The following is a 16,236-nucleotide window of genomic DNA, read 5'->3' on the forward strand; positions in this document are numbered from 1 at the left end:
GACATTTTGGGTCGAGACCCTTCTTCAGACTGGTTAGGGATAAGGGAACGAAGCGATGTGGAGAGATAAAGAACAACGAATGAAAGATATGCAATAAAGTGATGATGATAACGGAAACAGGACATTGTTGGCTGTTTGTGAAAACTTTGAATCATTTTGTTGTTTAGAACATAGAAGTTTAGTTTAGAGATACAAAGTGGAAACAGGCCCTTCAGCCCACCGAGTCTACGCCGACCACTGATCACCCGTTCACACTAGTTCTATGCTATCCCACTTTCTCATTCACTCCTGACACACTAGGAGCAATTTACAGAGGGCAATTAACCTACAAACCCACACGGTCACAGGGAAAACGTGCAAACTCCGTACAGACAGCAGCCGAGGTCAGGATCGAAACCGGGTCTCCCAGCTGCACAACTGTGCTGTGTATAGAATATGGAGCAGTACAGCACGGGAACAGGCCATTTGGCCCACAACGTCCATGCTGGACATAATGCTAAGCTAACAAAATCTCCTCTGCATATGATCCATATCCCTCTGTAGCCTGTATATCCATGTGCCTGCCCAAAAGCCTCTTAAACACTACTATAGGACCTGCCTCCACCACCACCCCTGACAGTGTGTTTACTTTGGCATGTTTTATATAACGGAAATTGGGATCCATAAATGATTACTTTTCCATTGTAATCATTTTCTATAAGTAGCTCTGGTAATAGCTGCAATCATCTACAGCAGTTAATATAAAACTCACAATGTGAATTGTTTGATGCATAAATCTTCAAACTGAAATGCCTTTAAACATGACATATTTGTACCTGGCCATTATTGACCACGTTACCTCTGACTTCTGTGCTCTGTGTGAGAATGATTCATTGTACACATTGGGAGCAGGGGAGATCTGTTTTCCTTCGGGCCGGCTCACGCGGCCTTTGGGGATTCAGGAATGCAACCGCAGACTGCCAATATTTGCAGAAGGTCTCCGGGAGATGATTATTTGTTTTCGGGAGAAAACCACACAAAACAATTCAGCCATCAATTGAGCTTAATTTTCGTGCAGTGGTGCCAAGAGCAATGCAAAAAACAATAAGACGTGCTCATTCCAACGTTGCATTTGTACGTTCCAAACTGAAGGGATTGTCAGGGAATGGTGAGCGACAAGGATGGGAGATGCGAATAATAGATGAGGGGTTGGGGTTAGTCACAAAATGCTGGAGTCACTCAGCGGGACAGGCAGCATCTGTGGAGAGAAGGAATGGGTGACGTTTCGGGTCGAGGCCCTTCTTCAGACGTCTTCAGGCAGTGGGTAGCTGGGTGGGAGGTAAGCAATAGGAGGGGGGGGGGGGGGCACTTGAGAGAGGGTGGTGAATCTGTGGATGGACGCAAGATGCTGGAGCAACTCAGCGGGCCAGGCAGCATCTCTGGGGGAAAGGAACGGGTAACGTTTCAGGTTGGGAGCGTTTCTTCAGACCCCCACCTACAGTCGCTCTTCCTACACATGGTGAATCTCTGGGATTCATCGCCACAGACGGCCGTGGAATCCAAGTCAATGGGTATTTTTAAGAGTGGAGATTAGCAGATTCTTGATTAGTCAAAGTTTATGGGGAGAATGGGGTTGAGAGGGAAAAAATAGATCAGCCATGATTGAATGCCGAAGCAGACTTAATGGGCCAAATGGCCTAATTCTACTCCTACTCCTATGGTCTTAACATGTTGCTTGAGTCTTGGGGTCATAGAGTCATAGTGTCTTGGGATCATAGAGTGTGAAAACAGGCCCTTTGGCCCAACTTGCTCACACCGACCAACATGTCCCATCTACATTATCCCACCTGCCTGCATTGGTCCACATCCCTCCAAACCTGGCCTATTCATGTACCTGTCTAACTGTTTCTTAAACATTGGGATAGTCCCAGCCTCACCTATCTCCTCTGGCAGCTTGTTCCATACACCCACTGCCCTTTGTGTGAAAAAAGTTACCCCTCAGATTCCTATTAACTCTTTTCCCCTTCACCTTGAACCTTTGTCCCCTGGTCCTTGATTCCCCTACTCTGGGCAAAAGATTCTGTGCATCTACACGATTTATTCCTCTCATGATTTTATACACCTCTATAAGATCACCCCTCATCCTCCTGCGCTCCATGGAATAGAGACCCAGCCTAATCAACCTCTCCCTATAGCTTACACCCTCTAGTCCTGGCAACATCCTCGTAAATCTTTTCTGAACCCTTTCCAGCTTAACAATATATTTCCTATAACATGGTGCCCAGAACTGAGCACAGTACTCTAAATGCAGTCTCACCAACGTCTTATAAACTGCAAAATGACCTCCCAACTTCTATACTCAATACTGACTGATGATGGCCAATGTGCCAAAGGCCTTTTTGACCACCTTCTCTACCTGTGACTCAACCTTCAAGGAACCATGCACCTGCACTCCTAGATCCCTCTGCTCTACAACACTCCCCAGAGGCCTACCATTCACTGTGTAGGTCCTGCCCTTGTTCGACGTCCCAAAATGCAACACCTCAAACTTCTCTGTATTAAATTCCATCAAACATTCCTCCGCCCACCTGGCCAATCGATTCAGATCCTGCTGCAATCGTTCACAACCATCTTCACTATCTGTAAAATCACCCACTTTTGTATCATCAGCAAACTTGCTAATGTTGCCCTGTATGTTCTCATCCGAATCATTGATGTAGATGACAAACAGCAACGGGCCCAGCACTGAACCCTGAGGCACACCACTAGTCACAGGCCTCCAGTCCGAGAAGCAACCTTCCACCATCACCCTCTGCTTCCTTCCATTTCACCAATTTGCTATCCATTCAGCTATCTCTCCTTGGATCTCATGCGATCTAACCTTCCAGAGCAGCCTACCATGCGTAGGGTCTTAGATTCGTAGAGTGTCATATTCATGAGATGCATTAATTTATCAATGTAAATTAAACATCATAATTATGATTGTTTCCAAAATAACTTTGCCACGAGTATCGAATGAGCTTTTTGATGATGATGATATTGGCAAACCGGAGTGAAACTTTTCTCCCTCCCCACTCCAGGTATTAAATGAATCAATTTCTTTGTTGATTAAACAACTGAAGGAACCCAACCACAGCGACGTTATTCTCAACATCCTGGTGGATCTAGTAACGTCTGATCAACATGCCCTGGATAATTCCATTGAAGATCTGAAACAAATTGCTGAGAGTTGCCCAACTCTCTTAGGCCAGATCGCCAAGGTTTTTGGAGTCGTTGGCTGCATTAGTGAGGTAAGGCCATACAGAAGTGACCGAGAACCATCATGACGTGAGGAAGGTAGACACAAGCTGCTGGAGTAACTCAGCGGGACAGGCAGCATCTCTGGAGAGAAGGAATGGGTGACGTTTCGGGTCGAGACCCTTCTTCAGACTGATGTCAGAGGAGTGGGCGGTTCAGAAATAAAATAGTTGGAGATCTAGGAAGGGGGAGGGGATGGGGGGGAGAGAGGGATAGCAAGGGCTACTTGATGTTAGAGAAGTCAATGAGGAACCAAATGTCCTTTCTTGGGGCGCAGTTTGTTTCTAAACCCATTGTCAGTGAAGGCCGGCATGTTTTACGCCATCGTGCATGGCTGATGTATGAGATGATTCATTAATGATGATACGTTACGGGGTTAGACACAAATGCTGGAGAAACTCAGCGGGTGAGGCAGCACCTATGGAGAGAAGGAATAGGCGACGTTTTGGGTCGAGACCCTTCTTCATACTGATGTAGGGGTGGGGGGAGGTGGGAAGAAGAAATGAAGAGGTGGAGACAGTGGGTTGTGGGAGAGCTGGAAAGAAGAAGGGAAGGTGGGAGAAAGCAAGGACTACCTGAAATTGGAGAAGTCAATGTTCCTACCGCTGGGGTGTAAACTACCCAAGCGAAATATTAGGTGCTGCTCCTCCAATTTGCGGAGGGATAGAAAGGTTGGATTGGGAATGGGTGGGGGAGTTGAAGTGCTGAGCCACCGGGAGATCAGGTTGGTTAGTGCGAACCGAGCGGAGGTGTTGGGCGAAGCGATCGCCAAGCCTGCGCTTGGTCTCACCGATGTAGAGCAGCTGACACCTAGAACAGTGGATGCAGTAGATGAGGTTGGAGGAGGTGCAAGTGAACCTCGGCCTCACCTGGAAAGACTGCTTGGGTCCTTGGATGGAGTCGAGGGGGGAGGTAAAGTGGCAAGTGTAGCATTTCCTGCGGTTGCAAGGGAAAGTACCAGGGGAGGGGGTGGTTTGGGTGGAAAGGGAAGAATTGACCAGGGAGTTAGGGAGGGATCGGTCTCTGCGGAAAACCGCAAGCAGAGGAGATGGAAAGATGTGGGATACCATTGGAGTTGGCGAAAATGTCGGAGGATTATCTGTTGTATGTGACGGCTGGTGGGGTGGAAGGCAGAGAAGGCCGGTGTGTTTTGAGCCATCGTGCATGGCTGGTGTCTGAGATGATTCATTGATGATGATACATTACGGGGCGGCTAGGTGGTGCAGCAGGTAGAGCTGCTGCCTCATAGCAGGCAACAGAGGGATGTGCATCACGTGCAGGCAGAGAAGTTTGGTTTGACTTGGCATCACGTTTGGCATGGACTTTGTGGGCCAAAGGGCCTGTCCCTGTTCTGTACTGTCCTGTGTTCTTTGAATAGCACAGGGGCAGCCACGGTGGCGCAGCAGGTAGAGTTGCTGCCTTACATCGCCAGAGACCCGGGTTCGATCCTGACTACGGGTGCTCGGGTTGCCAACTTTCTCACTCCCAAATAAGGGACAAAAGGTCAAAATATAGGAAAATTCCCGACAGCAATTCGTTGACCGACTCGGCCGTGGCTGGGCGAATGATGAGTTGGCCCGGGTGCTGGACTGCACACAAAGCCCAGCCGGCGGGCCAGCTGAGGAGTTTCGGCCCGGGCGCCCCATCCAACCCATGAACCGATAATCGGCCGTGAGACGGAGGGGTGGTGGTGTCGGCGGTAAGTGAAGGTTCGAAGGTCGGACAGCTGGCCGGCTGCCGACCGACGGGGCCACGGGCGAGGCGCTGCTGCTGCTGCTGCTGCTGCTGCTGCACTCCATGGGCTGCACTACATCGGGACGGGTGAGGCAGGGCCGGACGCGGCGCTCCGACCCGACAGTCCCCTTGACCCGAGTAGCAGCAGTCAAGTACGGGACAAGGGCACTCCCCGTACGGGACAAACCAATATAGCCAAAATGCGGGATGTCCCGGCTAATACGGGACAGTTGGCAACCCTAACATAGAAACATAGAAAATAGGTGCAGGAGTAGGCCAACGGGTGCTGTCTGCACAGAGTTTGTCCGTTCTCCCTGTGACCTGCGTGGGTTTTCACCGGGTGATCTGGTTTCCTCCCAGACTATAAAGACGTGCAGGTTTGTAGGTGATTTGACTTCTTTAAATTGCCCCGAGTGTGTAGGGAATGGAATGGAAAGTGGGATCACATAGAACTTGTGTATGGGTCGAAGGGCCTGTTTCCACACTGTATCTAAATTAAATATTTGAAAACCCAACTGAAGTCTTACCTCAAGAATGTGAAGTTTTTTTCTTTTTGAACATGGAACTGGAATAAAGTTTGGTTGGACAAACAAGGAACTGCAGATGCTGGTTTATAAAAAAAGACACAAAGTGCTGGAGTCCCGACCCGAAACATCATCTATCCATCGATGCTACGTTACTCCAGCTCTTTCAAGCTTAATTGGGTGCTTGAGTGTTTGCTAGGTGTTGAGGATTGCATGGATCTTATAGAAACATATAATATTTTTAAGGGATTGGACAGGCTAGATGCAGGAAAAATTTTCCCCATGTTGGGGGAGTCCAGAACCAGGGGTCACAGTTTAAGAATAAGGGGAAAGCCATTTAGGACTGAGATGAGGAAAAACGTTTTCACCCAGAGAGTTGTGAATCTGTGGAATTCTCTGCCACAGAATGCAGTGGAGGCCAATTCACTGGATGTATTCAAGAGAGAGTTAGATTTTGCTCTTGGGGCTAATGGAATCATGGGATATGGGAAAAAAGCAAGAACGGGGCACTGATTTTGGATGATCAGCCATGATCATTTTTAATGGCGGTGCTGGCTCGAAGGGCCGAATGGCCTACTCCTGCACCTATTTTCTATGTTTCTATGAGTATGGGCTGCAACATGTTACTAAAATTTGTTATTAATTTGTTAATCTGCGAGTTCAGAATAGTTTGCCCTCGACTCATACTCTCAGCATGGTCGATACGAGGTCCTAGGAGGTCTTTATAACTCTCCTTCATGCTTGAGAGTAGTCCCCGCGTACTCGAGGCCTCAGCTAGGTCGCGGCGTATTTTTCAACATGCTGAAAAATGCCCGCGAATAAAAAAAGGTCGCCATGGAAAAAATAGATATTTTTTTACTCGTAGGTTTAGTAGGTTTAGTAGGTTTAGTAGGTCGTAGTAGGTCGTAGTAGGTGGGCATGTTATTCATAGGTAATCAAGGATAGTCGAAGGTAGTCGTAGATAGTCTTCAACATAGTCGAAGGGAGATCGAAGGAGATCGAAGGAGATCGTCTTCACTCTCCACTATTTGGTGACCAATTTTCCCGAAGCTAGTCGTAGCTAGTCTTCAACATAGTCGAAGGAGGTCTTCAACCTGACCTTTTTCAAACTCTCCGAAACTCTTCTAAACGCGCCAATTAAGTCGCCCCTTTAAGCAGTAATTAAGTATTTCATTTTAAAACTTGCCCCAGTTATTTTTACAGGGAGGATCTTTCATAAATCCTGCAGCTTTCATCAGGTCACTGCTGTCTGGAGGTCAAGCTGGGGAAAGCCGCAAGCTGTCAGCGATCAGAGCTGCAGGGAGCCGCTGAAGGCAGCTGCCCTCATTCCACACCACATCTGCTGCCCCAGAAATTGCCGTCACGTTCACCACGTAACAATGGTGAACACTGGCACCTTTGTTTACCCCAACAACTAAAACCAAATTCACCGTCTGACCAGAAGCCAGTCTGAAGCCATTTATAGTTTTAAAAAAAACAGGCTGAAGATAGACACAAAATGCTGACGTAACTCAGGCCCCATCTCTGGATAGAAGGAATGGGTGACGATTCAGGGTCAAGACCCTTCTTCAGACTCAAAGACTGGTCGTGTACTTGTTCTGAAGAAGGGTCTTGACCTAAAACGTTACCCATTCCTTCCATCCAGAGATGCTGCCTGTCCCGCTGAGTTACTCCAGCATTCTGTGTCCAACATCGGAGTAAACTGGCATCTGCACTTCCTTCCGACACTCGAAAAACACATTGGACTTTACTGCACTAAACGTAATTCACATTATTTCCTTTATCATGTATCTGTACACTGTGGACGGCTCGATTGTAATTATGGATTGTCTTTCCGCTGACTGGATAGCACGCAACAAAAAAAGCTTTAACTGTACACGTGACAATAAACTAAACTCAAACTGAGAAAGTGACAATATATTGCATGTTAGATAACGGGTGGTACGGTGGCGCAGCAGTAGAGTCGCTGCCTTACAGCGCCAGAGACCCCGGTTCAATCCCCACCCAGTATCTTTGATCCTGACTACGGGTGCTGTCTGTACGGAGTTTGTACCGTCTTTGGTTTGTACATTCTCCCCGTGACCATGTGAGTTTTCCAAAGACGTACAGGCTATGTAGATTAATTGGCCTAGATAATGATTGTAAATTATCCCACGTGTGTGTGCGGGGGTCGCTGGTCGGCAACTCTGTGGGTTGAGGGGCCTGTTTCCGTGCTGTATCTCTCAACTGAAGTAAACTAAACTAATCTAACCTATAGTGTAGGGACAGGGCCGGCCTTAAGCCAATTGGGCCAATTGCTCCTAAGGGGGCCCCGCGAGAAGGGGGAGGTGGATCACGGTCCCGGAGCAGCGCTCCCGCCCCTCCAGTCGCCGTGCTTCACGCACACAGCCCCGGCTCCACCCCCCTCTCTCCCCGGGGAGATGCGGTGAACATTACAGGGAGGGCCGGACCGGGCCGGGGGTTGGAGCAACATTTACAAACCTCGGCCTCAGCTCACACCCGGACCCCGGCATCCGCTCCCGCGGCCGGCCCTCTACCTCCCTTCTCTCCTTCCCTTCCCTCCCTTCCCTTCCCTTCTTCCCTCCCTCCCTACCTCCTTCCTCTCTCTCTTTTCCCTTCTCTCCTTCCCTCCCTTCCCATCCTTCTTTCTCTACTTCCCTCCCACACACACACACACATAACACACAGACAACTAACACACACACAACTAACACACACACATAACTAAGTTAGGATGTGGTAGAAGCCCAAAGGGTAGGATGGGGCTGAAGCCCAAAGGGTAGGATGGGGCTGAAGCCCAAAATTTAACGCCTGGACTGGTTTTTCAACAATAGTTATTGGTTTTCCAGGATCTAGTTAATTAAATTACTTGTTAATTTTTGTTTCATTTCACAGTCACTAAAACAAGTGGTAATGTAACTATGTACTTTTCAGAGGTGATCTACACATTTTGTTTGTTACTTGTAGGCTTACATGTATGCAATTTTATATTAAAATATAGCTTAGATCTGTTTGGTCCATTAAGTCGCAGGCACTTTTTAAGCGCACATTTTGCTTACTTTCCATTCTACCATAGAGATATAAAGTCTATAATAGACTTTATTTATATTTCTATCATTCTACAGACCTTGGCTGGGAACCTGGGGCTCAGCAAAATGGTTCCCAATTGGGCCCCGCACCTCCTAAGGCCGGCCCTGTGTAGGAAGGAACTGCAGATGCTGGTTTAAACCAAAGATAGACACAAAAAGCTGGAGTAACTCAGCGGGTCAGGCAGCTTCTCTGGAGAGAAGCAATAGGTGACTTTTAGGGGAAATAGGTGCAGGAAGAGGCCATTCGGCCCTTTGAGCCATCACTGCCATTCATTGTGATCATGGCTGATCGTCCCCTATCAATAACCCGTACCTGCCTTCTCCCCATATCCCTTGACTCCACTAGCCCCTAGAGCTCTATCTAACTCTCTCTTAAATCCACCCATTCCATAAATTCACAACTCTCTGGGTGAAAAAGTTTTTTCTCACCTCAGTCTTAAATGACCTCCCGTTTATTCTAAGACTGTAGCCATCTTGGGCTGTTCTTGGACAATGTGTAACTGGATTAAGCAAACTTCTCAACCTTCTATTAATAATTTGATGCCTTTGGGGAAATCCAGCCTGAAACGTAAAAGCTGTTTTTTGTAAAAGGGGAAACATGTGCCGTCAGGGCAGCCGTTGTGTTTTTGGAACAAGTTCTTGGAAGTGCATTTCTCGCTTCAACATTGTTGGTACATAACAAGTCTTTGAGTAATGGCCACGTGGGAAACAAATCTATGTGTCTTGCATGAGGAAGTGGGAAGCAGAATACAATAGCCACTCTTGCCCTCAGTGTCAACAATTTCCGAGAATCAGAATAAACGTTTGTTCATTTGCGGAGTGAAATTCTTGTCGGAACCAAGTCTCTTTGGACTAAGGTTGCCAACTGTCCCGTATTAGCCGGGACATCCCGTATTTTGGGTTAAGTTGGTTTGTCCCGTCCGGGACTGCCCTTGTCCCGTATTTGACTGCTACTACTCGGGTCGAGAGGACTGTCAGGTCAGAGCGCAGTGTCCGGCCCCACCTCACCCGTCCCGACGTAGTGCAGCCCATGGAGTGCAGCAGCAGCACCTCGCCCGTGGCCTCGGCAGCCCGGCCAGCTGTCCGACCTTTGGACCTTTGCTTACCGCCGACACCACCACCACCCCTCCTTCTCATGGCCGATCATCGGTTCATGAGTTGGATGGGGCGCCGGACTTTGCGTGCGACGTCGCGCGGGCCAAAACTCCTCCGCTGGTCCGCCAGCTGGGCTTTGTGTGTAGTCCAGCACCTGGGCCAACACATCATTCACCCAGCCACGGCCGAGGCGGTCAATGAATTGCCGTCGGGAATTTGTCCCGTATTTTGTTCTTTTGTCCTGTATTTGGAAGTGAGAAAGTTGGCAAGCCTACTTTGGACATTACAGATTTTGACAAAGATCCATCTTCTGGCTCTGCAGGGGAGAATAATTTGGTCAATTTATTCAAATGTAGATCAGAGGGGAAACTTTATTCCAGGGAAACAGGCCCTTTAGCCCAACTTGTCCATGCCCACCACGATGGAAGAGGGGCAGAGAACACAAGACACATGGATAACATATAATCAACAAGAAATTCAATGAAAGGTTTTAATAGGATTGATGAAAGAGAAATCTCCTCTGGTGGAAATGCCCATCGTGTGTGAAAGTCGGACCAAGGGCAGTCTAGGACTAAGATGCATAAACACATTTCTATACAATTGATGGATGAAATCTAAAACTCTTCCTCAAAAAGCTGCTGCTAAGTCAACTGTAATTCAGAACTGAGTTGATTTTTGTTTCCATATAGTCATGCAGACTGGAAACAGGCCCTTCGGCCCAACTTGCCCACACTGGCCAACATGTCCCATCTACACCAGTCCCATCTGCACCAGTCTGCCTGCATTTGGCCCAAATCCTTCCAAACCTTTCCCATCCATGTACCTGCCCAAATACCTTTTAATTGTTGCTATCGTCCCTGACTCAACTACCTCCCCTGGCAGCTTGTTCCATACACCCACCGTGTGGAAAAAGTTTCCCCTCAGATTCCTATTAATCCTTTCTCCCCTCACCTTAAACTTATGGCCTCTGGTTCTTGATTTTCCAACACTGGGTAAAAGACTGTGCGTTCACACTATTGATTCCCCTCGTGATTTTATACACCTCTATAAGATCATCCCTCATCCTCCTGCGCTCCAAGGAATAGTCCTAGCCCACTCAACCTGTCCCTACAGCTCAGGACCTCGAGTCCCGGCAACATTGATCAATTTAAATTCCAGCAGAGCTTTACAGGAAGACGTGAAGCACAGAGTCTCTTGGCCAGAGTAGGGGAATCGAGAAACAATGGACATAGGTTTAAGGTGAGGGGGGAAAGATTTAATAGGAACCTGAGGGTTCAACCTTTTCAACACAGAGGGCAGTGAGGGTATGGAACGAGCTGCCGGAGGAGGTAGTTGAGGCTGGGACTATTGCTACGTTTAAGAAACATTTGGATAGGTAATGGACAGGACAGGCTTAGAGGGATATGGGCCAAATGATGGGATCATCCTACACACTGGGGATAATTTAACAATTCAACTGAAGGCAGTACACCCACAAACCTGTACGTCTCCGGACTGTGGGGGGGGATACCAGAGCACCCAGAGAGATTTAGATGTGACACGGTGGCACAGCAGTAGAGCTGCTGCCTTACAGCGCCAGAAACCCGGGTTCGATCCTGACTACAGGTGCTGTCTGTACGGAGTTTGTACGTTCTCCCCGTGACCTGCGTGGGTTTTCTCTGGGTGTTCTGGTTCCCCCCCCACATTCTAAAGACGTACAGATTTGTGGGTTAAATGGCACGGTATAAATGAATAATTGTCCCTAGTGGGTGGAGGATAGTGTTAGTGTGCGGGGATCGCTGGTTGGCTCGGACTCGACGGGCCGAAGGGCCTGCTTCCGCTCTATATCTCGAAAGTAAACCAAACAACAGAAATAATGAGCTGTATTTTCCCCTGACTTTAAACGGGAGGAAAATCAAAGCTTTTCTTCCTGGCCGCTGATTCTTAGTCTGGACTAAACTAAATCACAAGCAATCACAATTGTTTCACGTCAGCTTCAAGTGAGCGGGAAAGTTCCGTGACATGAAATGTGAAGCCAGATAATGTTTGCGATGGCAACTTAACACTGAGTAATCAACTCCAGAAAAAGCTGGCAGAAGAATGAACATTTTTTATGTAAGTGACTGTTTTCTCTGAATTCATCGATGAAAGACGGTGTTGTGTGGATTGAACGCAGGGAAGTTGTAGAAATAACTTGGCCTCCATCCATGACGTTTATATTCCCCTCCGTGTGGGAGTTTGCAGGCTGCAATGTCTTCTGATCGTGACCCGCACCATTTAAGGATGTTTACTGACCTCTAAGTTCATGGCACAGTGTGTAGTTTGTATCTCGACCTCCCCTTTGTACGCAGCCAGTGTCTGATTTATCCCTCTTTGTCGGAAGTGGTTTTTGAGAGCAGGTTTAAAGTTTCATAATTTCAGCACACGTCTACCATTTCTATGTGAGTAATGCACTAATTGGAGATGGACTAACATCACAGGCTGGGCGTTTGGTAATTAGACTTTAGGCTTTGGAGATGCAGCGCGGAAACAGGCCCTTCGGCCCGCCGGGTCCGCGCCGACCTGCGATCACCCCGCACACTTGCACTATCCTACACACACGCGTAAAATTGACAAATTACAATTTTAACTGAAGCCGATCAAAATATAATATAAATACTTGTTATTCTCATTGCAAAAGCGTAGTGATTTATGGAATTAGCATTTCTATGGATAATTTATTCGATTTAGTGTAGAGATACAGCGTGGAATCAGGCCCTTCGGCCCACCGAGTCCAGGCCGACCACCGATCCCCGCAAACTAACGCTAGGGTCAATTTTACATTTATACCAAGCCAATTAACCTACAAACCCGAACGTCTTTGGGGTGTGGGAGGAAACCGGAGCACCCGGGGAAAACCCACACGCTCACAGGGAGAGAGTACAAACTCCGTACAGTCAGCACCCGTGGTCAGGATCGAACCCGCATCCCTGGCGCTATGAGGCGGTGACTCTACCGCTGCGCCACCGTGCCGCCCACAATGATGGTGTAGAGAATGTGATCTGTGTACCTTTAAACACGAGGAAAGCAGAGCGTCTGTCACTCACTGTTTCCTGACACTGAGAAAGATGAAGGAAATATTAAATGTGATTGCTTCTATATTGTTACTGAAAGTGTTCTGAGCAATCTACAGTTACTGTGGGATTATTATCTGCAATTGTAGGATATCCTAGAATTATTTGTACAGCCGCGGCGTCTCTTTCCGTCCACATATAATTTCATTGACGTCCCCAGGGATTTAACACCAGTCTAATTCGAGATGAATTAACATCCCAGTAGGGTGGCAGGGTGGCGCAGCGGTAGAGTTGTTGCCTTGCAGCGCCAGAGACCCCGGTTCGATCCTGACCACGGGTGCTGTCTGTACGGAGTTTGTACGTTCTCCCCGTGACCGCATGCGTTTTCTCCGGGGGCTCCGGTTTCCCCCCCACATGTACAGGTTTGTTGGTTAATTGGCTTTGGTAACATTTTAAATTGCCCCCCAGTGTGTGTAGGATAGTGCTAGTGTGCGGGGATCGCTGGTTGGTGCAGACTCGGCGGGCCGAAGGGCCTGTTTACGTACTGTATCTCTTTTTTTTTTTTTTTTTTTTAACTTTGTTTATAGGGACAGTGCATATTAATGAACATTTGCATGTAAATATGCGAGATTGTAGCCAATCAGTAGCTAATTTCCGTCTCTAGTCCCAGGCAAAGGTAGGTGAAGTGTCTTGCCCAAGGACACAACGACAGTACACACTCCAAGCAAGATTCGAACCAGCCACCTTCAGGTTGCCAGCCGAACACTTAGCCCATTGTGCCATCTGTCGTCCTAACTAAACTAAACCAGTCCCATACTTTTCACCCAGATGCAGACTTTGGCAAAATCAATACCAGACCACTGACCCTAGAATATAGAACATAGGTTTAGTTTCAGAGGCGCTGTGTGGAAACAGGCCCTTCGGCCCATCGAGTCCACGCTGGCCAGCAATCACTCCGCACATTAACACTATCCTACACTCTAAGGAGAATTTTACAAATTTGTAGGTTAATTGGCTTCTGTAAATTATAAATTGTCCCTAATGTGTAGGATAGTGCTAGTGTACGGGGTGATCGCTGGTCGTTATGGGCTTGGTGGGCTGAAGGGACTGTTTCCATGCTATATCTATAATGTGTGAAGATGTAAATAACTTAAATGATTTATTTTGAAAATAAATGAGTGGCCTGTAACCGAGATACACATGGAATTCTGACACCAACATAGAACTTCGAACAGTACAGCACAGAAATAGGCCCTTCGGCCCACAATGTCCATGCTGGTTGATCACGTATAGTCTTTCCACTGACTGGTTAGCAAGCAACATAAAGACTTCTCACTGTACCTCGATAAACTGAACAATAATGTACCTCTCCATAGACATACAGGTGGTGTAAATATAAATTGTCCCTAGTGTGTATAGGATGGTGTTAGTGTGCGGGGATCGCTGGTCAGTATGGACTAGATGTGCCGAAGGGCCTGTTTCCGCTCCGTGTCTCTAAACTAAACTAAACTACCACTGGAGTTAGATACAAAATGCTGGGGTAACTCAGCGGGACAGGCAGCACCCCTGGAGAAAAGGAATGGGTGACGTTTCGGGTCGAGTCCCTTCTTCAGTCTCCAGTGATGTTGCCTGTCCCGCTGAGTTACTTCAGCATTTGTGCCTATCTTCGGTTTAAACCAGCATCTGCAGATCCTTCCTAAACGACCACTTGAACACCAATGTCACCTAATGCCCAATCTGCATATGTGCAAAATGCCCAGTTCGGATTGATCAACACCAACAGTCAGGACAATATTGCCATGTAGATTCACGAGTAGTTATAAGTCAGCATCATTGGCCCCTAAGCTACTGAACCTGGTGGTTCTGCCGTTGAATCCAAAATGCATCTGGGTGTAAGTTGTATCACTGGAAGTTGAATTCTACCAAAGGCTGGAGTTCTGCAGGGCTGCTGTTGATAATTGCTGCAATAGGACTCTTGAACAGTTTCACGTTTTTGGCAGCATGTATTGTGTGAGCAGGTGTTTTGTTAAAGGTCGGAGCACAATGCTGAACTGAGGCAGAGTTTTGGACAGGAAACTTCTGTGCTTCTGTGTGCTGGGCAAGAAAATCAGTGTCCAAATATGGATTGCATGACTTTCGGATTTTAACCAGCTCCCTTCTAATATGTTTTCATGTAACTCATCTAAGTTGGACAAAAATGCCTGAGAAACTCAGCCGGTGAGGCAGCATCTATGGAGAAAATGAATAGGCGACGTTTCGGGTCGAAGTTGTCACTTAGCAATTATTCGTGCTAATGTACAACATCTTCACTTAGTTTAGTTTAGTTTATTATCCGCGGTTCAGTGAAAAGCTTTTTGTTGTGTGCTATCCAGTCAGCAGAAAGACAATACGTGATTACAATCGAGCCATCCACAGTGTACACATACATGATAAAGGGAATAGTGGGAATAATGTTTAGTGCAAGATAAAGTCCAGTAAAGTCCATCAAGGACAGTCTGAGGGTTTCCAATGAGGTAAATAGTAGTTCAGGACCACTCTCTGGTTGTGGTAGGATGGTTCAGTTGCCTGATAACAGCTGAGAAGAAACTGTCCCTGAATCTGGAGGTGTGCGTTTTCACACTTCTGCATCTTTTGTCCGATGGGAGAGGGGAGAAGAGGGAGTGGCTGGGGTGAGACTCATCCTTGATTATGCTGCTGGCCTTGCCAAGACAGCGTGTGATATAAATGGGGTCAATGGAAGGGAGGTCGGTTTGTGTGATGGTCTGGGCTGCGTCCACAATTCGCTGCAATTTCTTGCGGTCTTGGATGGAGCAGTTCCCAAACCGTGCTGTGATTCATCCCGATAAATGCTTTCTACGGCTCTGGCCTGGTACATGGACAAATCTCTAATAGAGCCCAGCCAGGGCCAGCTGATATGTGCTTCCAGATGCCTCGAAGCTAATTTCCAAATATCGTGCAATTTAAATGAAATGCAAGAAGCTACTGTTAATATCGAACGCAAGGCCAATCCTGGCTTTTCTGCAACTTTTCCAACAGTCTTTGGATGTTGGTGAGGCTACAGATGTTCTTGATAGTCCAGGATAACCAACAATCATGTGTATGAAGGAACTGCAGATGCTGGTTTAAACCGAAGATAGACACAAAATGCTGGAGTAACTCAGCGGGACAGGCAACATCTCTGGGGAGAAGGAATGGGTGACGTTTTGGGTCGAGACCCTTCTTCAGACTGGTCGGGTCACCCATTCCTTCTCTCCAGAGATGCTGCCTGTGTAACCGCCAATCATGTTTTTCAGATGTAAATTCTCACCCGCAGAATATTTTACTGGCATATGAGCTTCATCATGCTGTACATGTGGGCTCAAGATTAATTTATTTTAGTCAATTGTTTGTGAAATATACCCTTATCTCTCACTTAATACCTTATATATGTGTCTTCAAACGCTTGAATCATTAACTAACGAGGGCATTTGTTCTTTGTTTGCCTCT

The 16,236-nt window shown here is 47.3% G+C and overlaps 1 protein-coding gene across 11 annotated transcripts in view; it reads left to right on the forward strand.

Annotated features, from left to right (window-relative positions):
- veph1 (ventricular zone expressed PH domain containing 1) overlaps window positions 1–16,236 on the forward strand; it is a 161,076-nt gene that overhangs the window by 60,109 nt on the left and 84,731 nt on the right. For 10 of the 11 annotated variants that reach the window (XM_033031218.1, XM_033031219.1, XM_033031222.1 and 7 more), the window contains one exon: window positions 3,060–3,269. In XM_033031218.1, the coding sequence (XP_032887109.1) occupies window positions 3,060–3,269 (210 nt within the window). Of the gene's footprint in view, window positions 1–3,059; window positions 3,270–16,236 lie in introns of those variants that run through there. The other variant, XM_033031223.1, reaches the window with a different exon arrangement.

This window comes from Amblyraja radiata, chromosome 13 (assembly GCF_010909765.2).
Source record: "Amblyraja radiata isolate CabotCenter1 chromosome 13, sAmbRad1.1.pri, whole genome shotgun sequence".
NCBI classification, from domain to species: Eukaryota; Metazoa; Chordata; class Chondrichthyes; order Rajiformes; family Rajidae; genus Amblyraja; species Amblyraja radiata.